This window comes from Myotis davidii, unplaced genomic scaffold (genome assembly GCF_000327345.1).
Source record: "Myotis davidii unplaced genomic scaffold, ASM32734v1 scaffold249, whole genome shotgun sequence".
Taxonomy (NCBI): Eukaryota; Metazoa; Chordata; class Mammalia; order Chiroptera; family Vespertilionidae; genus Myotis; species Myotis davidii.
The window spans coordinates 2,426,297-2,452,373 of record NW_006300367.1 but is presented as its reverse complement, the minus strand read 5'-3'; the positions used below and the strand labels follow the sequence as shown (position 1 = coordinate 2,452,373).

General features: G+C 44.0%; 1 protein-coding gene across 1 annotated transcript in view; it reads right to left on the bottom strand.

Moving 5' to 3' along the window:
* The window catches only part of CNTNAP5 (contactin associated protein-like 5), an 866,926-nt gene that overhangs the window by 281,941 nt on the left and 558,908 nt on the right, over positions 1–26,077 (bottom strand). The window contains exon 13 of the mRNA XM_006776823.2: positions 2,944–3,144. Within this exon, the coding sequence (XP_006776886.1) occupies positions 2,944–3,144 (201 nt within the window). The remainder of the gene's footprint in view (positions 1–2,943; positions 3,145–26,077) is intronic.

The following is a 26,077-nucleotide window of genomic DNA, read 5'->3' as shown; positions in this document are numbered from 1 at the left end:
ATTTAATTATTAAAAACAATGAAATTTAATTATGTTTATAAAACTGACTGATTCCCAGGGTGGGGATAATCATGGCCAAGCCCACGTGACATTTTGGACATGCCTGGGTGTTTTTGTAAGCAGTTCTAGGAAATTTCTGTTTGGTTTTGTTCTTCGTTCTTGCAAGCATGTTAATAATGAAATAAACTAGCCACTCTAAAAAATAACCATCAAAAAAGATTAAAAAATAGGGTTTATCTAATTTTTTTTCTGAAAGCAAGTGTTATTTTTATAAAATGCATTTCCAGAGGCCTCTGCGTTTCAGGCAGCACACAGGACCTGCTACCCACCGGGCTCATTGGGTGTCTTGGGGAGGTGGTGGAGCCCTCAGTGTGATGGTCTTAGGAGGTGGGTGTCTTGGGGAGGTGGTGGAGCCCTCAGTGTGATGGTCTTAGGAGGTGGGTGTCTTGGGGAGGTGGTGGAGCCCTCAGTGTGATGGTCTTAGGAGGTGGGTGTCTTGGGGAGGTGGAGGAGCCCTCAGTGTGATGGTCTTAGGAGGTGGGGGTCTTGGGGAGGAGGTGGAGCCCTCAGTGTGATGGTCTTAGGAGGTGGGGGTCTTGGGGAGGGGGTGGAGCCCTCAGGAACGGGATCAGTGCAGGCTCACTCCCCTTCGTCCTGCCATGTGAGGACATGAAGAAAAGTAGCTGTGTGACCAGGAGAGGCCCTGACCAGAACCCTGCCTTTAGGGGCCGGCCAGTCTGTGGATTTGTGACAGGATCCCCCTTAGGTCAGTGCCCTGGATCTGGGATCCCTGTGCACACCTATGAGGTGAGCCTACGTGGGCTGGCGTTTAGGTGTGAGGGGTGAGAGGCTCAGGCCACGTTGCTAGGAGGCACTCTATCAGCAGCGCCACCTCACCCAGTGCCACAAGCACTGCAGGTGGAGGCCCAGGGGCCCCTTAGGCTCTGGCCCACACTGAGCTTTTCAAGCCAGCTCACCAGGAGGACGCGGACACTATGAGCATGCCCACTGTCCTCCTTCCTCTACCTCCTTTGACTCAGACCCATGGGGGAAGGGGGGATTAATGAACACCTTCAAACCCCAACACACATACAGTGTGTTCCAACTGTGCTTTTGTGCATATCCATGTGGCCAAACATCTGGAAGGATACACACCAAATACAACATCCGTCTGCTCCGGGGGATGACATTATTTTCTTGTATGTGTTATGGTCAGTATAACCATTCTATTTACACATTTAAAATAAGGATAGCCTCTCCCTGAGCTTGTTTCCCATCCTAGCACCAGTCTGGGGCCTTCCCTCTGGGCTGGAGGCTGTGCGCAAGGAAAGAAACAGGGCCCCCGGGTCTGCTGGCCACACACTGTGGTGGGAGCACAGGCTCCCTTCTGTCTGTCTTCCTGCTGCCTCTGCCGCTCAGGTTCTGAGGCAAATGGTTTGGCTGTGAAACCAGACACTCAGTGACTTGCACAGTCACATAACTAGAAAGAGGAGGCATGACCTCACTCCCAGCATGGCCTGCTCCCAAACCCACGCCCCTCCTGCTCAATGTCCACGTCAAGTAAAAGGCAGTGATGGCAGAAAAATAAAACACGCAGGACGTCAGTGGGTGGCCACAGGGACGGCACAGAACGCAGATGCTGGAGGACATCCCAGGGTCACAGCAACATGCTCACCTCCTCCCTATGTCCGCCAAACCCAACCTGGGAAACTGGGAACAGCACCCTACAGAGGGGGCGCCGGGTGCTGAGACAGGCATTTTGTGCTGAGAAGGGGGAGGGACAGGGACTGGGGACTGGGAAAGGGCCCGGTACCCGTGCTCCGACCTCAGCCTGCCCGCTCTGTGCACTCGCCGCCCTGCAGTAACTGATTTTCCCAGTGATGGTACTGAGTCATCAAGAAAAGGTTACATTTTATATTCAGAATTATCTGCTTAAGAAGGCAAGGAAGCATGTAATCTATTTGAAAAAGATTTTCATTTCAAATAGTTAGAAACTACTTTAAAGATTTCTGGTGTTTAAAGGAATAAGGGACAGTTATCTGGAAAACTCACGTGGAACAAGGTGTCCCCTAAAGATTCTAGATCAGGGCGGCTGTGGGTCACATTTAGTGAGGTGCACAGACCTTCTCCTTTTGACATTTCAGGGTCTAGTTTTCCCAGGCCTTTCACCATTCCCAACTTCCAAGCACTGGGCTCTAAATTACATGAAGCTAAAGATCCTGACACTTTTTTGGACACCTCACATCCCCATGGTAAGAAGCCTCTCCCTCCCCCCGCCCCTGGGTGTTTTTGTAAGCAGTTCTAGGAAATTTCTGTTTGGTTTTGTTCTTCGTTCTTGCAAGCATGTTAATAATGAAATAAACTAGCCACTCTAAAAAATAACCATCAAAAAAGATTAAAAAATAGGGTTTATCTAATTTTTTTTCTGAAAGCAAGTGTTATTTTTATAAAATGCATTTCCAGAGGCCTCTGCGTTTCAGGCAGCACACAGGACCTGCTACCCACCGGGCTCATTGTTTCGCACTACGCCCCCAATGTTTTGCCCCCAGACACCACTCCTTGCTCTTGGGGAATGTGTGGAGACCCTGTTGCCTTCCCATATGCTGTCACCTGCACGTTTTTATGTCTGGCTCTCGTGCTCACTTTAAGTGCCATTGCTTTCAAGGCCCTATTCATGGTCACTGCTATGGCAGAGTGGGTGTGGCCATCCTTCCCTTTGGAAGATGAGGAGAGACCTTAAGAGGCAATGGAACTTGCTCCCGGCCCACCCTGGGCATCAGTAGATGGTCCATCACAGTCCTCTCCCAGCAGCCTTTCCCTCCCGGCTCAGTGCAGCCCCCTTGTGGGCAAACACCCACCTCTGTGATATTCCGGGTTATGGGGCCCTTCTGCATGTGGTCACCCTGCATGGCCAATCAGAGCAGGGGGGCCTGTGAGCCTTACCTGGGGTGTTGAGCAGGCGGGACCTCCTGCAGTAGTAGGCCACCTCCTGCTCACAGTGCTCCGAGCTGTCGATCACGGCCTCCAGCTGCCCCAGGCTGCCCCCGTAGTCCAAGGCCATGGAGTAGGGCTTCTCGGGGCTGGCACCCTGCACACGGGTCAGCTCTGTGTTGTTGTGCTGCACCGATGTCCAGATCTTGTCCTCTGCCCAGAAAACACAGCCCAAGGAAGGAGGGTTAGAAGAAAGTTCAGAAAAGGATCACACTGGAAAAAAGAGGCTGGTGCAGGCCATGTGATGGCGGCTCCCCATTGGGCCACAATCACTACTGGCTGCTCTACTCATGCCCAGGATTTGACCAGAGAGTTTTTGCTCCTCACAGAGCTCCAGTAAGGGATAAGGCAGGTTAGTAATCTTAAGAGCTGCTGTTTTGGAGCCGATTCCACAGGCTGCAAGCTAAGCATTTAATCTCATTATCTCATTTAAAATCAATGTTACTTAAATCTGAAGGGAGCCGACACAGCCAGGTCAGAAGTGGGGGAAATGCAATGAAGAGACTCAGGATTGCAGGTAGTGAGTAAGCAGGAACTGGAACCCAGGGTGTGAGTCCCCCAAAGCCCTCCTCCATCCACTGGCACACCCTTCTTCACAAGAGAAACACTAGCAACCGTGGTTATCACAGAAAACCACACGTTCCAGGGGGAAATAAGACCTACACACAGAGTCTCTGTAAAACACACAGTTAACAAGGATAGAATTTGGCAATCCCCATTGAATTCCAAGGCACTTAACTGCAGTTTTTTTTTTTTTTATTCATCCTGTTTGTCAAAAGTATTTGGGGAGGCTTACAGGAAAGAACATGCAGGGGCAAAACCTTTAAATCAGGGACCTTTAAAACATGCCTTGCCCAGAACAGGGAAAATGGAAGGCTAGGAGAGAGGAGAGGGATGTGAGTGTTAGAAACTGGGAGACCTGTGTGTGAAACCTTTCTCTGCTGAGAACAAGCTTAGACAAGTCACCTCACGGGGGGGGGGGGGGGGGCAGCGTTTTTTTGGGGGGGGGGGGGGGGTGTCAGTGTTATCATCATTAAAAAAAATACAAATATAAGCACAGCAAAACCATCTCCCCTGTGGCAGGGCGGTTACTGTGGAATAATAATTCAAAATATAAAGTTTCAAGACACTATCTGGGAGACATCAGACATTCTGTAACAATAACTTAGGGCAAAACATTCACTGCGATGGGGGTTGAATTTAATTCTGAAGATGCTTATAGATGAAGCCAAGGAGGAAAGGGGACACCTCGGAAAGCTTTTGTCATCTGAGCATCTTTACCACAGTGACGTCATTCCTCTTCCTCGGTTCTCAGGGCTGAAGAGGAGCCCCACGTAGACACCGCGTGGCTCCCTCACCCTCAACTCCTCAGTCTTAGAAATGCGCAAATCAAGGTCTAAGAAATAAAAATGCCCCAAGGCCTATGGGACAAGAATGATGAACACATACACTGCATGCAGCCACCATTGATTAGCACACTAAGAGGCAAGATTGTGACTGGGGATGAGTAATTTTACCTCCTTGCCTGTCAGTGTCAATAAAGTAGGGGGAGGAAAGGGAAAAAGAGTTTGAGTTTGGTTTCAATGATCTCTAAAGTATTTTCCAGCTCTAAAAAAGGACACATTTCTTACAGCATAAAATTAAACTGCTCAAACATTCCAATTCATCTTAAAACTGTTTCCTAAGCCAGCCCACTAATAACCCACATGTCTCCAATGTTTAACAGGCAGAATTACGTTTTCTCAAAAGTCCAAAAAAAAAAAAAATCAGAATGAAGGTTACTGGATTTTGACTTTGAAAGTAAAAATAGTACATGATTCATATTGGTAAAAATAATAATGTTACACAAATAATTAACAAAATCTTTAAAATGTCAATATAGATAAATGCTGACAAAATAATTAAAGACAAATAATTTCTTAATAATGCATCGCTGTAGAGCAGTGGTTCTCAACCTGTGTGTCGCAACCCCTTTGGCGGTGGAACGACCCTTTCACAGGGGTCGCCTAAGACCATCCTGCATATGTACATTACGATTCATAACAGTAGCAAAATTCCAGGTATGAAATAGCAACAAGAATAATTTTATGGTTGGGTCACAACATGAGGAACTGCATTTAAAGGGCCAGAAGGTTGAGAACCACTGCTGTAGAGGGACAAAGAAAGATGGACAGTTTTGAAATGCCCAAGGTGCTTAGAAGCAGAAGAGGAAAACCAAGTCCAATAATAGATGGTGCGTCACTGCCTCATACTAGAACATTCTACAATATATTGTTACCTCTATATTTTTACCTATGTCTATACAGATATAAAGATGTAGATATGCAGATATAGGAATGCTCAGAGAGAGATAAGTAAATGTGTCCCCAATTGTACTGTGTCCAATCTGTCTCATTTCAAAAGTGATCCACATAGCATCATTAAATCATATGGACTTAGATTTCCCTTCCAATGAACACAGACTTTCATATCTGTATATTCATTCACCTAATTGTTCATACATCCATTAATTGATTTGCTTTTTCATTTAATCATTGGCTCACTTTGCCAAAATCATATTCTATCTTTGGCAAGATGGAAAAGGAAGCTGTCAGACAATCTTTTATATTAAAGTCACTACTTTTGCCAACTCTGCCTCGGGACCCTGAGGGTGAATTGAAATCTTAATAATTCAGCTATTGGCACTTATTGGCATATGCAATATTCAGAAGATGCAAAGGGACACTAATAGCTTCAAGACACTCCACACAATTCACTTAGATGTCACAAGCCCCCACTGCAAACACAGCAGGAGTGACAGGAAGATAGCTGATTACTGGAAACTTCGGTCTCTTTATTGCCTTTCCTTTCAAAGATACCCTTGTCCTCTGATTATATTTCCCCTGGGAGATAGCAGAGTAAAGACTGAAAGCAAATGGGTAAATTTGTATTATTCCTTCTCTCCTTCCGAGTCATTGGCAGCAGTGTAGGTTAAGCTCTGACCTGGACACAATAGTAAAGGCCAGTGGTCAGTGGCCCTCATGAGAGCCTCCATGGGCCAGCTCCTGCTCCCTGCTCTAGGGCGGGTACTGTGGTTTCGGCTGGAAAAGGTCCATATGAAATCAGCTCTGAAGGGTTTTCAAACAAGTAAGATTTGCTCTAAACAGTCCATTAGATGGATGCAGGGGATGCATTCGCGAACCCACACACACTTGTACTAAAACATGGCCCTGGAAGCTAAGTATTCAAGGTGGTCCTTTGGTCCATGGGTGGGCGAAGGTTAGTGTATGTGGCCAGGCTTGTAGTCAGAAGATCTGGATTGGTGTGCAAGGCTTAGCAACCTTGCCAAATGATTACTTCTCTAAAGTTCAGTTTCCTCTTCAGTAACATCCGAAAAGCAGCAATGAGGCCGACTATACAGGGTTGTTGTAAAGATGAAGTGAGGGGGTTTATACAAGGAGGCCCATTATTCACAAAATGAACAGCATTCCACAGAAATCTATGCTGCCCATTATACATAAAGGCATCGGTGTCTCAGAGGTGGCCGGTGCTGCTATTATTAGCAACAGCATCCAGGAGAGGGCAAGCGGAGAGTGGCCTCAGGTAGTTCTCAGGATGGTGTGTAGGTTCTTTCCCAGAGCATAAGCTAAGAGATGCCTTATGGGGAGAGAAGACAAACTCTGCCCAGCCTTCCCTCCCCAAATCCATCGAAATTCATGAGGAAAACATACCCATTTCAAAAGACCCAGAACAGGAATTGCTTTATTTTTGAAGTTTTGGGAACGTCACATGATTCAACCTACAAAGGTTGCCTATAACTCGAGAAAGTCCAATTTCATGTAGGGAATGAGGGTGAATCATCTATGCTGAGACTGGAAACCATTATAAAGTCCTCCAGGCTCCAAACACCAGCCTCTGCTGGCCTGCCTCCAGCACAAGACCCAGCACAGGGCGTGTGTCACAGTCTCTGGGGAAGAATCTGGGCTGCACGGTTTGCTGAGACAGCCTGCCCTGTGGACACATCCATTCCTTAGAACCTGGGCTCTGCCGCATGCCAGCTGGGAGATGCTGAGAAGTTACATATCCACCTCCGGTTTCCTTCTTGGAAAGCAGGGCTTGTAATATCATTTTAATGAAAATACTATATAATAAAAGCCTAATATGCTAAGTGTCCAGTCATCTAGTCATCTGTTCAACCTATCAAAGTGGTTGAGAACCACTGCTGTAGAGGGACAAAGAAAGATGGACAGTTTTGAAATGCCCAAGGTGCTTAGAAGCAGAAGAGGAAAACCAAGTCCAGTAATAAATGGTGCGTCACTGCCTCATACTAGAACATTCTACAATATATTGTTACCTCTATATTTTTACCTATGTCTATACAGATACAAAGACGTAGATATGCAGATATAGGAATGTGCAGAAAGAGAAGTAAATGTGTCCCTAATTGTATTGTGTCCTATCTGTCTCATTTCAAAAGTGACCCACATAGCATCATTAAGTCATCCTATCTAATAAAAGAGAAACATGGTAATTAGCCATACATCCGTTACCCTTCCCATTGGCTAATCAGGGCAATAGGCAAATTAACTGCCAGCCAAGATGGCAGCCGGCAGCCAGGCAGCTTGAAGCGAACATGAGGCTTGCTTGCTTCAGTGACGGAGGAATCCAACGTTCCCTGCCTGCTGCTGCCGGCCTCTGAGCTGGCAGCCTAACCGTCTGATCGACCCTGCTCTGTGCGTGACAGGGGGCAGCACCCCAACCCCCTGATTGGCCCTGCTCTGTGCATGACAGGGGGTGGCTCCGCAACCTCCCTATGGACCCTGCCTTGAGTGTGACAGGGGGCGGTGCCCCAACCCCCTGATCGGCCCTGCTCTGTGCATGACAGGGGGTGGCGCCACAACCTCCCTATTGACCCTGCCTTGAGTGTGACAGGGGGCGATGCCCCAACCCCCCAATTGGCCCTACCCTGAGCCTGAGGGTGGCATTGCTACCACCTGATCCGCCCTGCTCTGTGCATGACAGGGGGTGGTGCCCCAACTCCCCAATCAACCCTGCTTGAGCCTGACCAGGGGCTGCACCTAGGGATTGGGCCTGCCCTTTGCCACCAGGGAGCAGGCCTAAGCCAGGAGGTCATTATTTCCGGAGGGGTCCCAGACTGCGAGAGGGCACAGGCAATGTTGAGGAACCCCCCATCCCCCCGAGTGTAAAAATTTTTGTGCACCGGGCCTCTAGTATGGTAATAATATGCTAAGGCTGCTGAAACACTCTCTATGATGTGAAGTGACCACCAGGGGGTAGACACTCTGACTGATAGGTTAGCTTGCTTGCTGCCAGAGTCCAGCTGATTGGGACTGAGAGAGATGGGCTGGACATGCCCTGGAGCTTTCCCATGGTCCCTCCCCAGCTGGCCAATCTCCTGCATCCCTCCCTGGCCCTGATCGTGCACTGGTGGGGTTCCTCAGCCTGGCCTGCACCCTCTCACAATCTGGGCCCTTCAAGAGATGTTGGAGACCCAATTTTGGCTCGATCCCACAGACCAGGCTGAGGGACCCCACTGGTGCACTAATTTGTGCACTGGGTCTCTGGTAGTATTATAATGTTTTATAATATTAAAACTATATGTTCTACATGGGCACATAATAAGTTGTTCAACATGCAAAAGAGTTAAGAATTGATACATTAGAACTTTTTCTTTATTGCATTAGAATGAAGACCTCAACTTCATTCCCTGGAGAGTTGGAGTTGGGATCTCATCTGGCAAATGAGGTTAAAAAGCAGGATGGAGTGCAGTTCCTTGTACTATAGTTGCTGCTGTACATGATGAATTATTACCATCTGTTCAATTATCTTTTCACTCTGAAATAGCCTCATGTCTGTCTGTATTTATTGATGTCCCTTACATCTCCTGAAATTTCATCAGCAGAATATGTTGTTTAATTTTTATGAACCCAGAAAACTGAAAAAAAAAAACAAACATTGATACTCCCATTTTGCTATCCTGTTCATCCCCTATCATTCATTCTGTTAGGGCCAGAAATAGAATATCGGGGACCAGCTAGAATTGTAAGAAATATTAATCATGCTCTGTTAACCGTGATTGTTTTATTCTGATTAAAGAAGGCACATTCTACCCTATGTGGAAATACATCCCTTCCTCCCATTAGGAGCTGCCTGTTATCATGGAAAGATTAACCTTGTTGCAGAAACCAGGATTGCCAGCCCTTTGAAGACCCCCAGCCCTTTGCATACCACAGGTCTTTGCAAATCTCCAGACCTGAAAACTGCCCATCTGGATACCTTTTGTCTACATTCCCTTGTAATCTTTGTCCTTCTATCCAATATAAGCAGCTGGCTTATGTTGGGGTGCAGAGTAGATTTTTGTGGGTGATCTGCTGCTCTCTCACACTGCTGGCAGTATTGCGATAAATACTCAGATGATTCAGCCTCGTCTCTGCTTAATTTCCTCAAGTAGTGACAGGCAGCACGGACCCATTATTTTCCTGGTTATAATTCTGCTGTTTAACACCAATCAAGCCCATAATGAGAAACAAGCCCAGCTCTCTACCTGCTCAAAAGAACGCAGGTATGGAGTCATCCAAGACACATTTTCTGTTCAATAGCAAAATGCATTTTGAAATTTTGAACTAGAAAGAATCTGTTCAGCTCACTAAGTACCTCAGTTAGTCTAAAGAAATAGTTATTATACATTTAAAATATTTGCTTTTTCCCTCCAATGTGTTTTGCATGTATTTTCTCCCATTTCATAGGTTGTCTTTCCATTACATTGGTTGTGCAGAAGCTTTTTTTGTTGGATGTGGTCCCGCTTGTTGACTTTTGCTTTTGTTACTTGTATTTTTGGTGTCATATCCAAAAAATTATCAGCAACGCTGATGTCAAGGAGCTTTTTCTCAGTGTTTTTTCTTAGGAGTTTTTGGTATCTGGTCTTATGTTTAAGTCTCTAGTCCATTTGGAATTAATTTTTTTGTGAGTGGTGTAAGATAGAAGTCTAATTTCATTTATTTTTGTATGTGGTTATCCACTTTTCCCAATACCATTTATTGAAGAAACTATTTTTTCTCCATTGGGTATCCTTTGCACCCTTGTTAAATATGAGTGGACTGTAGTGCCAGGGCTTATTTCTGGGCTCTCTATCTGTCCCATTGGTCTGTATATCTATTTTATACCAGTGCCATGCTGTTTAATAACTACAGCTTTAGGGAAATGGAAAGATGTTGTTTAAAGCCACAAGCTTGTAAATAAATGCATTCTGGAGATCTAATACAAGCTTAGTGCTTAGTCCACACTTTCATATTATAAACTTCAAAACAAATTGCTAAGAGACTAGATCTTATTCTCCACAAAAAGTATGATAATCACATGATATGCTAGAGATGCTCACTAACACCATTGCAGTGGAAATATTGCAATATATTAATGTATGAAATCAACACACTGAACACCTTAAGCAATGTTATATGTCAAAAACATCTCACTACATTTTTTAAAAATAAAAATAAAATATTTGATTTTTAAGAGCATCATTTAGCCATGATGGTCATTCACTGGCATAAATGAGAATGAGCTCTTGACCATGCACCACACCCCCTATCATGCCACCTTTACAAGTAAAGGAATTGCAGGCCATGGGCTAACAAATAGCATGTGTAATAAAGTTCCAATGCATCATTTCAAATGCATTTTGATCAAGTTACATAACCACCGCCGGTTTCCTTCTTGGAAAGCAGGGCTTGTAATATCATTTTAATGAAAATCCTATATAATAAAAGCCTAATATGCTAAGTGTCTGGTCAGCCAGTCGTCTGTTAAACCTATCAAAGCGTAATTTGCTAATAATATGCTAAGGTTGCTCAATAGCTCTTTAGCAGTTAAAAGTTTTAAATTAACTTTTTAATGTAAAAGTTAAAAAGTTAACAATACATTATTATGCAGATTAGTAAAGCATTCTTCTAATTGTACTGTGAATTTAGCTTTCAAGTCTATTCCCATAAAGCTGTTATGTCTCCCAAGATGTAAAAGGTATCATGCATTTCTCTGTTCAAAGTTATGCTCAGTTAGTGCCCTGCTTGCCACTAGCATACATACTCAGGACCATATGCACGGCTGAGCTCCAGTGTACACATCAGTGTGTACACGAGAATGACAAACATCTGGCACTGTTATAAGTGCTCTCAAGCTCATGAGTGATGGGGCTGCTAGAGATCTGATGAGGGCAAGGTCGGATGGGGGCTGATAGAGAAGCCTTTCCAGTGGATACTGTGCCTTTTTGTCCTTGAAAATGGACTATAGATGGACGGCAGTCTCGATCCTGTGGCCGAGGAGCCTGGCCTAGCATTGGGTGTCTGTAGCTCTTCAGGAAATCTTGTCAAATGATGAGGTTAGTCAATCACTATCATCTATATTCTGCCAGGTCTTTCCTCCAGCATTTCCAAAACAGCTCTTTTATATATTTGTTATGTGATGGTCCAGATTTTAAAAAAGGAATTTCAAGTTATAAGATCAATACACACATACATTCAACAACAACATCAACAAGAGAAGAGTGTGCGCCAAGTCTCAGCAGAGTAGTTAGGGTGGAATATTCTGCAACATTCCATGATGTTGTGATATATTCCCAAGTCATTGCCAGGCAGCCCTCTGTGACCTCATCCTGGGTTTCCCAGGGGCCTGCCTGAGGCCCCTTACACTGATTTCAGGAGCTGGAAACTGTTTACACACAGAACCAGCCAATTTTTTGTCATGTTTTTGTTCCTGTCATTCTATCTGATTTTATTATTATTGTGATAATCATTATTATTAATAATAATAATTACAGATGTTGCAAGTTGTTTCATCTGTTACCATGGTGATCATTCTTCTGAAAAAAATAATAGAAGAAAAGTTAAAAGGAGAGAGAGGCAAAAAATAACTCTGATTAATAAGACTTCATTCTATACACATATTTGTCTCTTTGCAGAGCAAGAAAAAAGTGCAATTTTTCTATCATAATACTTAGAAGGAACTCTACAGATTGTCAATACCCAGCTTAATTGAACTTAAATCACTGTGGGGAGCTGCTTAGAGTCCTTTGAAAAATGTGCCAATTCACTTACCCACCTACTGTGATAAAGCAGGGCTATATTAAGGTCCCTGGGGTCGCTTCTGGTGCAGTTATCTGTGTTGACAGAGTGCATTTCCCACGCCAAGGGTAAAGACAGTGTAAATAAACCTCCAAGCACCGTCTCCACCACTCATTTACCATCCACACATCTACAGCCTCGTGACAGTTCTTGTTGTTTTGCGTTGAAGTTACTTAATTTTTCATATGTTCCTATCTTATCTCCCCATTTAAATCACAAGCAGTGACTGCTGGTGGATGTCACTTGGAGGCCTCTGTGGATGCAGGGGCAGATGCTGCGGAGGAAACTGGGTCTCGGGCTGCTGGGCCAGGCAAGGCCGCTCCGCCCGACAGGCTCCTAAGTGTGGCAGAGACACTGACCCCCGGCCTCAGTCTCCTCAGCTGTAGTCTGGACATAACCCATGTCCAGTGATGTGAGAAATGAAATGAATAACATTCACAGGAGTGCGCTGAGCACAGTGCCTGGCTCAGGGTACGGGCTCCACACCAAAGCTGACCTGCTACAAGCCGCTCTGATCCAGGGAGGATCCGAAAGGACCACCTTACCATTAGGAACAGTTATGGGAACCTGAGCTGAGGAGTCAATTCCACCTTCCTCTCAACTTAAAGGAAAGGGACACAGAGAGTATAAAACGACTTTCAGCTCCTTTACAAGAATTCGCGCCGGGGCCATGCTCCCTCCCTGTGGATAGGAGAACCATGCAGGCCTGCTGTCCCGCTGCAGCTCTGCTCTGGGGCTGCTGCAGTTGGGGAGGGCGTCCCCCTCTGGCCCGGGCGCGCCCACATCACTGCAGTAGCCAAAGATGCCGGAGTGTTAGGCCAGGAGCCAGCTCCGCCCGTGACCATGCTCCACTGCCTGCACGGGCCACACTGGACGACCTCCACACAACTGGCCTGGTGTGACTTATTCCCCAGCTTCTAGCATTTCCTTTTTATATAACTTTTGGGAGTTTATTTTTCTCTCTGCTTGCTTTAAAATAGGGGCCAAGATCAAAGAGACCTGGGGAAGTTTATGGTCGTGGAGGGTGTGCCTTTGAATGGACTCCATGCACACTGTATCTGCTTGTTTGTTTGTCTGCTGGGTTATTCAAGGAAAAGTATGAGGTGCCTAGTATGTGCAGAGCATCATGTTAGGGACTGAGGAGGTAGGATGAAGGCCAGAGGGCACTCTGAACCCTGAGGGCATCCCCAGCTGGTTCAGAGGAAACCTGAACCTGGCTGGGGCAGGAGGAGACAAGGCTGAACTCAGTGCCTGGCCTCTGAGCAGGGGAAGGGGAGGCAGGGGCTCCAGATCCAACCCCTGCTGGGGAGAGGGCTGGGGGAAGGTGGACAGGCTGTAGCTGCCCTTACACGTCTCACCCTTACACTAGGTCTTTAGGAGTCTGTGGCAGGGCCTGCTGGGTGCTTCCCAGAAAGAGCTGGGCACTTGCATAGACCTAATTCCTCTCACATCTAAGTGACACTGGCCACACTCTCCGCTCTCTCTGAGCCCACATTTCCTCAAAATACACGTTAGAGAGAATCTGTACCTCCCAATACATCATGCGAATTAAATGGGATCAACCCTAAGACTATACCCCATCCCCAGGCCACCAGTTCATAGTAAAGAGCACCTTCCCTGTATTCAGGAGAGCTGACAGAGCTGAGGCTGAACTCGGGCAGCCGCAGGCAGTGGGCTGGCTGCAGAGGCCTTGCCTTAGCCCTAAAGGAGTCAGAGCCTTATTTACCTCTCCTCCCACCAAGCCACAGTGGGACGCACACCTTCTGTGAATGAACATCCCCAGCTTCATGGGTCTTATGCTCTGGTTCTGGAGGTTACTGACAAAAACACACCCCCAAGCCCAAAGAGGAGAGCGGAACGGTCTACCTCTCTTTCAGTGGACACATCTGCTCTGGCGCACACATGCGTTTTCTTTCTGTGTTCACTAAAATTTCTTCCCATAGAGTAAGGCCTATTGCTCTGGAAACATAAACAAACCTCATGCCTAGATCTTAATTTCCAAAAGCAATCTGCTACAGAAGTGAACCTAACTTCTTTTAGAAAACAGCAGAGTCTGGGACAGGCAGGGAAAGATCACGGTAACATCTTGGAGCATCTTGTGCTAAAAAGCTACAGAATACTCCAGGATTATAGAGGCAAGTAAGAAAGGCATAGGATCAAAATTAAAGGGACCATGGCTAGTCACAGCAATGACAATTTTCACATAACAATATACTAGTAAAGATAATGGTAACAATTTATTAAAATGGAATAACTTACATTTTTAGTAATACAAAGGCAAGTGAAGGAGGATGAGAAATAGTAAAGAAAGCAGAATGACAGCTACAAATGTAGGAAAATGTAGAATTAGAAAAATAACATGACAAATTCTGGTGTAATAAATTATATAGGTGGGGACCATTAGCATATTTGGGGGAAATGTTGGGGAGAAGGATATTACCACCCACATAGATTACTTACTGATTATAAACTATCTTCATGATGCAGAGGTGCAGCAGAACTACGCTAGCCAAAGGAGTGAGCTGGGTGCCCCAGGGTCACAAACTGACATCATATCCCACCTGATGGGGTGCACTGAGGAGACCACACATGACCTATGAGGTCATCTGGCCAAAGGATTCTAACAATGACAATTTTTAAAAATCAAACATATGTAACATTTTACCTCAGAGCTGATGTGTACTACTGTTCAGAAAATTAATGTCATGAAAAACAAACAAAACGGTATGAGTTAGGAGAGAGGGCCTTCTAGTTAAAATAGAGTAAAATGATCTTGTAATCAAATCCATCATGTGGAAGGTGCTTCAATCCTAAATAAAACTATGAAAACAGAAAATGCTGCCCGGTCAGTGTTGCTCAGTGATTGAGTGATGACCTATGAACCAAGAGTTCACTGGTTCAATTCCTGGTCAAGGCACATGCCCGGGTTGCGGGCTGATCCCGGGTAGTGGGCAAGCTGGAGGCAACTGATCAATGATTATCTCTCATCATTGAAGTTTCTATCTCTCTCTCCTTCTCCCTTTCTTTCTCTCTCTAAAAACAAAAACAAAAACAAACCTGCTATAAAAGACATGATAGAGACAGAATAGACTATATATTGTATTTTAATTAATGCTCATTTTTATTTATGGTTTTAGTAGTGTGGTTATGTTCAATACTGTTTTTGTTCTAAGAGCTAAAAACTGAAGTCTTTAAGTTTAAATTATCAATGTGTCTACAAGTTATTTTTAAATAGTTCTGGAAGGAAAAGGTAATTTATGAGAAGGAATGAAGGAGAGGGAAGATAAGGAATAAGAGAGAGAGAGATGAGGGCAACACAAATGTGCAAAATGTTTACAGTTGGAGAAGACAGGTGAAAAGTATATAGAAGCTGATTTTAGTATTTTTTCAACTTTTCTGTATGTTTGGACACTTCAAAATAAAAATTTTGGTGAAAACAAAATAGTGCTTTGCACAGTGCTTCACAGGAAGTGTTCAGAACTTTTCTAGTGTCCTCCAGCAAGTCCATGTGGGAGTGCTTTTATACACCCACACTCACACAGCACACACACAGGCACACACCCACAGCATGCACATATGCAGACACACACAGATACACATAGACACACACTCACAGAAACATACATAGACACACATGCAGAGACACATACACACACCTACAGACATATACATGCAGACACAAACACTCACAGATATATACACATACAAAAACACACATAGGCACACTGATGCAGATGCACACAAACACACAGTCACAGGCATGCAGATATACACAGAGACACACACTCCCAGACATAGACACACACAGATCAGGCAGGCACACACACATGCAGAGACATACACATGCATGACTAAGGACTAACTGGCAACACAATTATCAAACATCAAAGATTATTATCCATTTCAACCTCTGACACCACGACAGCACATTCACATTCAACTATAAGTACTGACTAGTAATGTTGAATTGATATTTGTGAATCATTTTAGTGTGTCTGATGTTTGCGCTCATGAAAGTTATTACTTGTTATTCTAATTACTGCATCCCAGTAATCTACACTAATAAAAGCATAAGCGACCGTTATGGTGGAACAAACAGAACACCTGGTTGCTGTGATGCACACTGACCAGCACGGAGCAGACTCTCAATGCAGGAGTTGCCCCCTGGTGGTCAGTGTGCTCCCACAGGGGGAGCGCTGCTCAGCCAGAAGCTGGGCTCTCAGCTGGAGAGCACAGCAGAGGTGGCAGGAGCCTCTCCCACCTCTGCAGCAGCGCTAAGGAGCAGTGAGCCGATCAGTAAGGAACAGAGAGCAGGCAGATGGTAAGGAGTGAGAGGGTGCAGTTCCGGACTGTGAGGGGGATGTCCACTGAGGGGTCCTGGATGGTGAGAGGGTGCAGGCCTGGCTGAGGGACCCTCCCAGTGAAAGAAAATGCTGAGGTAAGTGTCTTTTCTACTGCTTCTACTTCACAGAACCTGGGATTGTAAGCTACTTGCACATCTTGGCTCTTTTATTCTTTGGGGCATCTAGACAGACTCTGATTCATCATCTCTCCCTGGAATCCTGGACTCAGAGCAAAAGCAAGCAGCAACAAGAAAGCTTTCTGGAGACATCCTTGACTCCCACTTACTATTTCACTCTTCTGATCAGATGAACAAGTGATCCAGGAGCCTCCCAGCAAGGGGAAGGCCCTTAGGCACCTGCTTACCGCTTCTCCCAATTGTCACTCCCTGAGCTCAACAGGGTTGGTTCCTCTCTGTTCTCTCTGCCTGGCCCTGTAACCCCTACTTATCAAGTTCACACCTGTTTATCTATCAAACACTATGTCTCCCAGGAAGCCTTTCTTGATCGCTCTTGTCTCTGAACTCCTTCAGCATCTAGGTCCTCCCGTGATGGTGGTGATGCTGACTTCTATTTCAGAAACTCTTACAGAGTACCAGAGATTGTACTGATTGTATTAGGTGCATTGCTCATTTAATTGTATTCCATCTGCACATCAATCCATTGAGGTAAGACTGTTTATCGCTATTGCACAGATGAAGAATTGAGTCTCATAGAAGTTAACTCTCCTTGGATTCCATGCCTGTGAAGTACCTTACTTCCTATGTAACTACAAATTACACAGAAAAGCCTAGATGAAAGTGTTTTAAGACTGGATATTAGATATGAGGTTTTTGGGTTTCAAGGACAGTGGTTTAAAATAGCCGGTACAGCGCTGAGCACAGGTGGAAGACTGTGTCCTGATCCTCACAGCACAGAAGGAAGAGTTCTCCAGGGATCAACAATGTGTGCTGTGAAATGTCCAACAGGAGGCCTTAGAATGCGCTCTATGTGAAGGTCTTAAGACCAGCAATTCTTCAGTCACTGAGTAGTGGGGAGAGGACTGAAGAATGGGACCTAAGTGTTAAGCAATGTACTAATCAACTTATATAGGTATTTCCAAAAGTCTGATGTCTTCAGGTGTTTGTTAAAATGCTATTTCTTATCACTGTTCTAAACCTACTGAAGAAACATTGTTGGAAATAGCCTAGAAAATGCCATTTTACTCATCTTAGGTCATTCTTTGAAGAAATAAAATTTAAGAATCTTTGGTGTTTATAAACTTCATCTAATATTCAGAAAAGCTTTGCAAGGTGAGATGACTATCCCCATTGACAGATGAGGAAAGTGATGATCAGGGAGGTGAGGTGAGTGGAATGGAGACACCATTCCTTCAGGCTCCCTCCCTCCAGGACCTTTCCGCAGTGTCACTGACTGATGGGTGGGGCACACAGGCCAGGGGAACGGTCTGTTTTGTTTAGACACATGGGTATTTCCTTTCTCCAGAGCCTCTATTTCTCCCGGCCTAGTAACCCAAGAATGGGAATCACAGACCTAGCTCCACTTTCTGGCAACATATGTCAATTTATGTGACCCTGGACAAGGATGCAGCCTCAAGAATTCACTGGCCCCTTATGCAAATGAAAAGAATGGTGTCTTCTGCATGATTTCTGCAAAACTGAATAACATCATGAGAATAAAGTGTCTGGAATGGATCCTCATACTAGATGCTTAACTAAATATTAGCTGTTTATATTACAAAATGCAGCCCAGAGGGCAGCCCTTCAAGATCAGCTTCTCTGACCACCATTCCCAGTTTCCAGCTCTCCGGGATCCAACCATGGACTCCTTTGTACTATTTCTGTAGCATCTTTTGGCTTCTAATTTATTTCCTACAACTTGTGAGACATATCTGTTTGCAATGTCTGTTTGCTCTCTAAACTGTGAGATCCTGTAGGACAAGGACACGCATTCATTTGGTAACCTTAGTGCCTTGCACAGTCCTTGCTCAAAAGTTTACTTGAATTACAATTTCTAAATGAGCAACTGAATAACAGAGTGACTGGCTCAATGAATGCATAATATATAAGTAACTCAACACATAAAAATAAATGTGGGAGTAAATGAGTAAAAGACTATTATTAAAGGAATGCAAGACATCAGAGAGGGAGTTAGTAAAGGGAGTGAGTGTATGAATAAGCAGATGAATGAGTGGGAATCACACTGCAACCACTTTGTGCCTTGGTTTTGTGCCTTCTCTTCTCATCCCCGTGGTTGGAGTCAACTCTCTGAATGAAAGGAGTTTCTCTGAGTGCCTGTTACAATTATTGGCAACTGAAAGGTGAGAATGCTTTAATTTCAGGATAATGCTAATCTTTATGACTTAGTAGTTTCATTTAATGGCCCCATTTAGCAGGAGATTATGCCGCCTGCTAGCCCACAGAGACCACTTTAAAGCTCAGGACTTTCACACAAGCAAATCCCAGCTTGGCCTTAGAGACCAGCCTGCTGGAATACTGATGCAGTCCTCAAGCCTTGGCTGACAACACAGGGTATGAAACAGGGAGAAATACACTTAAAAAGATCTTCCTGCCTCTAAGCTGGGATCATTTTTCTTTATTTACAAAAAGTCCTCTAGACAACACTGCATTCACAGAAAACAAGTGACAATAAAAAGTGTCCTTCCCTCTGAAATACAAGTGTTATTCCAACTGAGTAATTTGCTAGTGAGCCACAGCAAGAGTTGCCAATGCGTGAGTCCCAAAGAGAAGAGGACAGGTGCTACCAGGGACTCAGCCTGTGGCCCATTAAGAGAGTGGATGTGTTTCCAAGGGAGGAAGAGGGAAAGAAGAAAAGGTGAGTACGACCTTCCTTGCCCTTATCACCTGCTCTGTCAGTCACTCTCCAGCATTATTGAAATGTTGTAATGCAACTGACTACACGGCAATAGTAAAAAGCTATTATAATCACCCTCCATTTACAGACAGAGAAACTGAGATGCAACAGTCAAGGGCCTTGTCCATGGTCCCACAGACAATAATTATAATAATCTCTAACTATAATTAATTGGAGGATGCAATAAGTATAGGCATTGTTCTAAGACAGTTAATTAGTGCATTTGAGTTTCTATATCTGTACAACTATGTCTTTCAAAAATTGCAATCCATAAATAAGGCTTGGATTTTGCACAGATAGAATAAAATGGATGGGGAGACAAGATATCTATGTTTTTAAAAGCTCATCCTGGACGATGTAGAGTGGGGAAGGCTCAAGACTTGGGTTTTTTTGTTTGTTTGTTGTTGTTGTTTTACCACAAGGACTTGAGATTATATAGACTCTGTGGAGTGGGGAACCATACCATAATCATCTCCACATCTTCAGTGCCTCATCAGTACCTGGCCTAGCAGACAACCAATGCATATTGAGTTACAGTGATAGAACAAGGGTTGCTACCCACACTTTGATAAGAAGGTCTGCATGCTGAATGGGGCAAACACTTTAGATCTGATGGCTATAAGGGAATCTTACCTCTATAATTTATTAGCCTCATTAACACATTTTTAAATCAAAATCATTCCAGCTGTTTCATGGGGACGACACTTCGACTAGGCCAGCATCCAGTAGACACTCAACATAATATTATGTAGTCTCTAACGAAGTGACACCTTTCCAGCAAGAGTCCTTCTGCAGCAATGGCCATCCAACAACTTATGATAAAAACAAACTTGAGGACTTGTGCCCAGTTTGTTCTTGTAGAAATGTTTGCCAGGCAGTAAATTTAACACTTCCGCATGTGTGTGTTTGTGTGTGTGTGTGTGTGTGTGTGTGTGTGTGTGTTTGTTGAAAGTAAGTGTTTACAGTAGAAATCATACGTGAGATGCCTATAGAAGGTACAAGGGTAGAACTTCATTATAGATTGGTATGACACTAACTACTGAATTATACTTTTCTTTGATGTAAAGTATACCAAAAGTTGCCAAAAAATAGCTATATACTAAGAACCTCAGTGAGATATACATGTGCTTTGAGTAACTCTTGTTTCCTCTATATTGTCAGATCCTTGAGTCACCCACTCATAAACTGAACTCACTGACAGTGGTCTTGTTATAGACTAGTAGGAAGTTTGGAAAGTTCCAGGACAAGCAGACTAGGGAAACTGAGATAGATAGTTAAACAGCAGTTTGTGTCCACCTAGTAAATCCTATCTTTCCTAAACCATGGACACTTAAGAGTAAATGGTTTGCACTTCCCCTCCCCAACCAGAGTGTAAATAGCTTAAATCACCCCACTCAGGGAGACAGATAACAGAAATCCAATTAAATGCCATTAGCCAACCAGACCCAAGGACAGACAAATTAAGAGAATAAATCTCATTTTGGTACATCAGCATAAAGCTGATGAATATTCTATTGATTGGCCCCTAAGATCTCCCCTAAACACCTAGACTATAAAATGCTTAAAATGAAGGTCCCAATGCACTTTCCCTCCAGGGAGCACACCTGTGCCTTTCTTTGCCCCTCTCCTTCCCCTACAGGCACTTATCTTCTAACCTCCAAGGGATCCCATGAGAATAGAAACCAGGGAAGCAATAGGCAGCCACCGCTCACCCCCGGGGCTAACCTCCTGCACTGGTCTTCAAGGTCCCCCTCTCCCCTTTTTCTCTGACCTCTAGTGAGCCAAGTCAGCCCATCCTAAGCTCTCCTGTTGCTTCTTCTATGCCTTTCCTTGTTTCACAAAAATGCTCACCTGTCTGAATTCAAATGACGGACTTGGAGACAGAAGTACCGCAAAAACGAGACTTTTAATACATTCTCAAGAGCTGGTGTCCTTTGGGTTGTGCAGGCACACCTGAGGCAGCAATCACAATCCGTTTATTCAGTCCCTCCTCAGGTTCCTCATTGGCTGAGCACTATGGGGTCACCTGTTTCCTCATATGTTCCCTGGGTCTTGTTGTCTCCCATTGGGCCATTTAAAAAAAATTGGGCTGAGGCCTTTTCTAGTTGCCTCCACCTCCTCCTGTTTAATTTGGGCAGTCATCTCAGGGGTTTCCTCCATGATGCTGGCCCATGTCCACAGTTCTTTGCTTTTATATCCTCTTTCCTCCTCCCTACATTTTTTCCTGGGGAAATTCAGTGACCATTTCCATCAAAAGCTGACTATGCTGGAGATGGATCACAGAGGCCCACTTCCTAAACTACCCTAAGTAAGTTTTTGCTGCAGTCAATAAATTCTTGCTTGCTTTTCTACATCTTATCTCTTGATTGAAATTTTTTCTTCAAGAAGACAAGAACCAAGGTCTCCTCTCTGTACTAGTAAGTCTAACTTTGGAAGGCAAGGCTGACAACTGCTAGACCTAACTGGATGGACATCTATCTTTCTGTCAATTAATAGTCTGGATAATAATCTATTATCTGCCATCACACTCCACTATTATGTGCAGGCATTTCACAGAGATTCCAGTTGTGGCTTCTCTACCTACTCCATTATGCATTCTTCGATGAGTTTTAGTGAAAACAGAGCCTGCCTCCAGATAGTGAGAAACAGAGCATCATATCAGTGACAATGATAAGATATAGAGACTGGGAAGGTGGTTTGATTATGAGCTGTTTGAGAATGGAAACAAGTTTTACTTTAGAGATTGGACTAAACATTCCTTGCAAAACTCCTTGCAATGCCTCATGATTTCTATACAAGTGTGGATGCATGAAACTGGCATTGTATTCATCAAGATAAGAAATAAATGTATTTTTGTTATTGATTCTAGACAAACAATTTTGTATATCAGTATGCATTTTTACTCTACAGAGGAAAGACGGTGTATGGCTGGGACACATTTGTTAACTCGTTGACAAGATGTCTTGTTAACATTAAAAATGGTAAAATGTAAGCTGAGTAGAATAAGTTTAAATGTCAAGTTCTAAGGAACATCTTGTCAGGGTGCCTCATCCTTCTAATTTGTCTTTATTGATACTGGAAGCTTTCCCTCAGAAATGCTCCCTCCAGGCACCTAGTGGCACAGGAATCTTGTGACAACTGAAGAAGGGGTAATTCTTTGTTGCTGGCATGAGGAGATTGCTGTCCTTTCAGGAAAGGGTGACTATATAGATACCATCCACACTGGGACAGTGGTGAGTATGAGAGAGGGCTCCAGTGAATATTGAATTTCTCTATTTTATGACCTCTACTTTTTGGGGCTAGAAACTTTGTTTTTATTCTAACTCTCACATTAATCCTGAAAGGAAGCCATTTTTATCATTTCCACTTTATTGATAAGGAAACCAAGATCCAGAAATGCTAAATGACTTGTGCAAGGTCACACAGCTTGAATGTGTCAGCACTAGAATTTGAACTCCAAGATGATTACAAGGTATGTGCTGACCCCACTAGTCATTCCAAAGAAGTCCTTTGGGGAAGAATGTAGCCATGGAAGGGCTTGGAGGCAATGAAGAACAGCTGAGCACTTTTACTCTTGGACTGTAGAAAAGGTTGCAAAGAGTGTAGGAGTGATCAAGCTCAGTTAAGATTAGACATTGAGGCAGAATCCACCGTACCAAACTATTGGTTTACTGGAACAGGACCTTAGTCTAAGACAAATTATGGGAAGGGGAAGAAGAAAAGGAGAAAGTTAGAAATTAATCTTTAAGTTGATTGTATTAGCTCAGAGTTTTGTTTACACTGGGACTCATGAGAGCAAGTATGAAGAGATTCCTCACACCCTGTCCCTCACTTTCCATAAGGAGCTCAGAGCCCAGTGGAGACATGCAAATAAACACTGGTGGTTATAGTACAGTGTGAGCGTGCCATGGTGAAAATATGCAGAAACTGAAAGGAAAGCTGAGACCAGAAGCACCCAGATGGCCAGAATCCCAGTGTTATTAGGTAGGCTTGTCCAGAGAAACAGAGCCAACAGGATGCAAATATATTTCTAAATCTCTCCATTTCTCTCTCTCATGTATGAGATGGAGGCTTGGTAAGTCCAAAATCTGAAGGGTAGGCCAACAGGCTGGAGACCCAGAAAAGAGTTGCAGTTCGAGTCTGAAGGCATCTGCTGGCAGTCTTGTTTGAGGGAGGTTAATCTTTGTTCTGTGGAGGCCTTGAACTAATTGCATGAGGCTCACCCACATTTTGAAGGACACTCTGCTTTATTCAAAGTCCACTGATAGAAATGTTAATTTCCTATTTGAAACACCCTCATGGAAACATTAATGATATTGCTTTAGCAAATATCTGGGCAATGTGGCTCAGCCAAGTTGAAACATAAAAATACCACTGCACCAAGGGAAGCAGGAAACCACTGAGAAACTCCATTCTCATGTCCCAATAACACAGGCATCCTGCGGATACCTCAGGCCTTCACTCATGCCACTGTCACTTACTGTGCCCTGCCTTTCCTTCACTCCTATCTTTTTTCTTTGCACTGATCCCAGTGCTCAGAATTCCCTCACTTCCTGAGGGCGTCTAACCTGTCCTGCCAGCCCACCTTGCATGCATTTTCACCCAGCAGCACAATTTGAAGTCCTTACTGGATTCCTTGTTAGTTAAACGCACCCCTTCCTACTTGCCGAGTCAGGTTGACATAAGTAAGAATGACCACAGTCTTTCCATCATTGGTGGAAATTGTCCATACCCAGGCTAGGAGACATTTACCCTCAGAAATGGCATAGGGCCCAGATGTCCCTTTAAATAAGACATGGCATTTTATAGTGTCACAGTTTATCTTAGTTGTTTACTTGTCCTTCAATTATTCATCAGTTGAATGGCATAGCCTTTTAGTCAGTTAGTTCTGTAAGTCAGAATCCTAACCCATGTAACCTGCACAGGGAGGTCTTTCTACTTCAGGTTGGAGTCTATTGATTAAGTCCATGCTTTATATATTTGCAAGGTTTGTGAGTTTTGCTTTAACACCATCTTTGATTCTTGATGGATTCTCATCACTTTTCCATAGACTTCTTTGGACAGCTCATTAAACAGGTCAACATGAGCATTTTCCATTTACCCCTCCAGAGGCACTTTACCCTTCTGCAGCCTTCCCTGTGCTGTAGAAGACTGACCGAAAGCCTTACATCAATAAATGGCCTTGCCTTCTGAGTTACTGCAGGGTTTGCTCAGTGGAGACATAGGAAGGAGGCTGGAACAAGCCAGGAGGGACTGAGGTTATGCTCCAAGCTCCTTGCTGGTGGTTCCCACCCAGGAGGGCACAGCTCCTCCACATGCTGCCTTCCTTTCTCCTCTCACTTCTACAAGTCTGATGATGGGAGCCGCCCTTCTCTTACAAGTTCTGTACTATGATCCTCTCCTTATTTCTTCCTATATGCTCATGCCTTCGTAAACAGTCTTCATGTGAGCAAGCCATTTGCTACATCTATTGTCCTTAAGATGGGGGGCTGTGCTAATAGGTATGTATGGTATTAGGATGGTGTCTTGGTGCTGGCGCTCAGAAATGTGTTCATCTCTCACTCAGGAATAGTAAATAGCCCTGCATGCTTAAGAATTCTTGGATTAAGCAAACTCAAAAAGGATAAACTCATGGATACAGACAATAGAATGGTGATTTCCAGAAGGAAAGGGGTTGGGCAAAAGACGGATAAATGGTGATGGAAGGAGACTTGACTTAGGGTAGTGAACACACAACACAATATACAGATGATGTATTGTAGAATTGTATACCTGAAACCTGTATAATTTTATGAACCAATGTAACCTCAATTAATTAAATTTTAAAACAATTTCTTTATAATAAAACTATTCCTTCTTTTTCCTGGAATTGAGTCAGCAGATTTCCTTGCTGGGAAACTAGTTCAGATTGTGGACCTTCAGCAGCTTTTGCTTGCACTGACTTAAGTTACTTTGGCCCTTTTTCTTTTCATTTACCTTTTTAGTTTTTTAGTTTTCTAAACTAGTAACACATCTTGGCGAGTTTGGTGGCCACCACTAATGTGCAGGTTCAAGAGACCGATAACTTTATTTTTGACATTTTTTGCTTTTCCTGTACCTCTTCTCTTAGCAGCTGCCTTCCTGTCCAGGTCTTAGAAATATTGCCTTCCTGCCCAAAGGCCCTCCCACTGCACAAGAGCCTGGAGTAGGCCCTTCCACTGCTCCAAACACACATTGTTCATACCTTGTCATTGTCCTTGTATTTTAATTATTGCTGTGTCTCCCTCATGATTAGCCTGTATGGATGAAAAGAGGCCACATACTAAACCTGACAAGCTTGGGGGAAGCCTATGTAGTGGTCTTACAAACTCAGAGACATAAAGTAATCAAAAAGGATGGTCTGAAATAAAAACTTTTTGGGCCAAAAAGCAATTTACTAATATGGCAGCTAGTCATGTCCTAGGCTAGATTCTTCCCTGACAAGCCAATCTTTACCTTAAATAAATCTGTCTATTGTCTTTTTGCATCTACCATAAGATATCATTGTAATGTCAAAGTAATTTCCAGACCCTTCAAACATAGCTACCTCTCTGGGGAGACCACAAATTCCATCAGTGTTATTGAGTTAACTGTTAAGTATACCGACCTATGTAAATGAAATATGTGTCTGTCAGGCCAGTGTGACTCAGTGGTTGAGCATTAACCTATGAACCAAGAAGTCATGGTTCCATTCCCAGTCAGGACACATACTCGGGTTGTAGGCTCTATCACAAATAG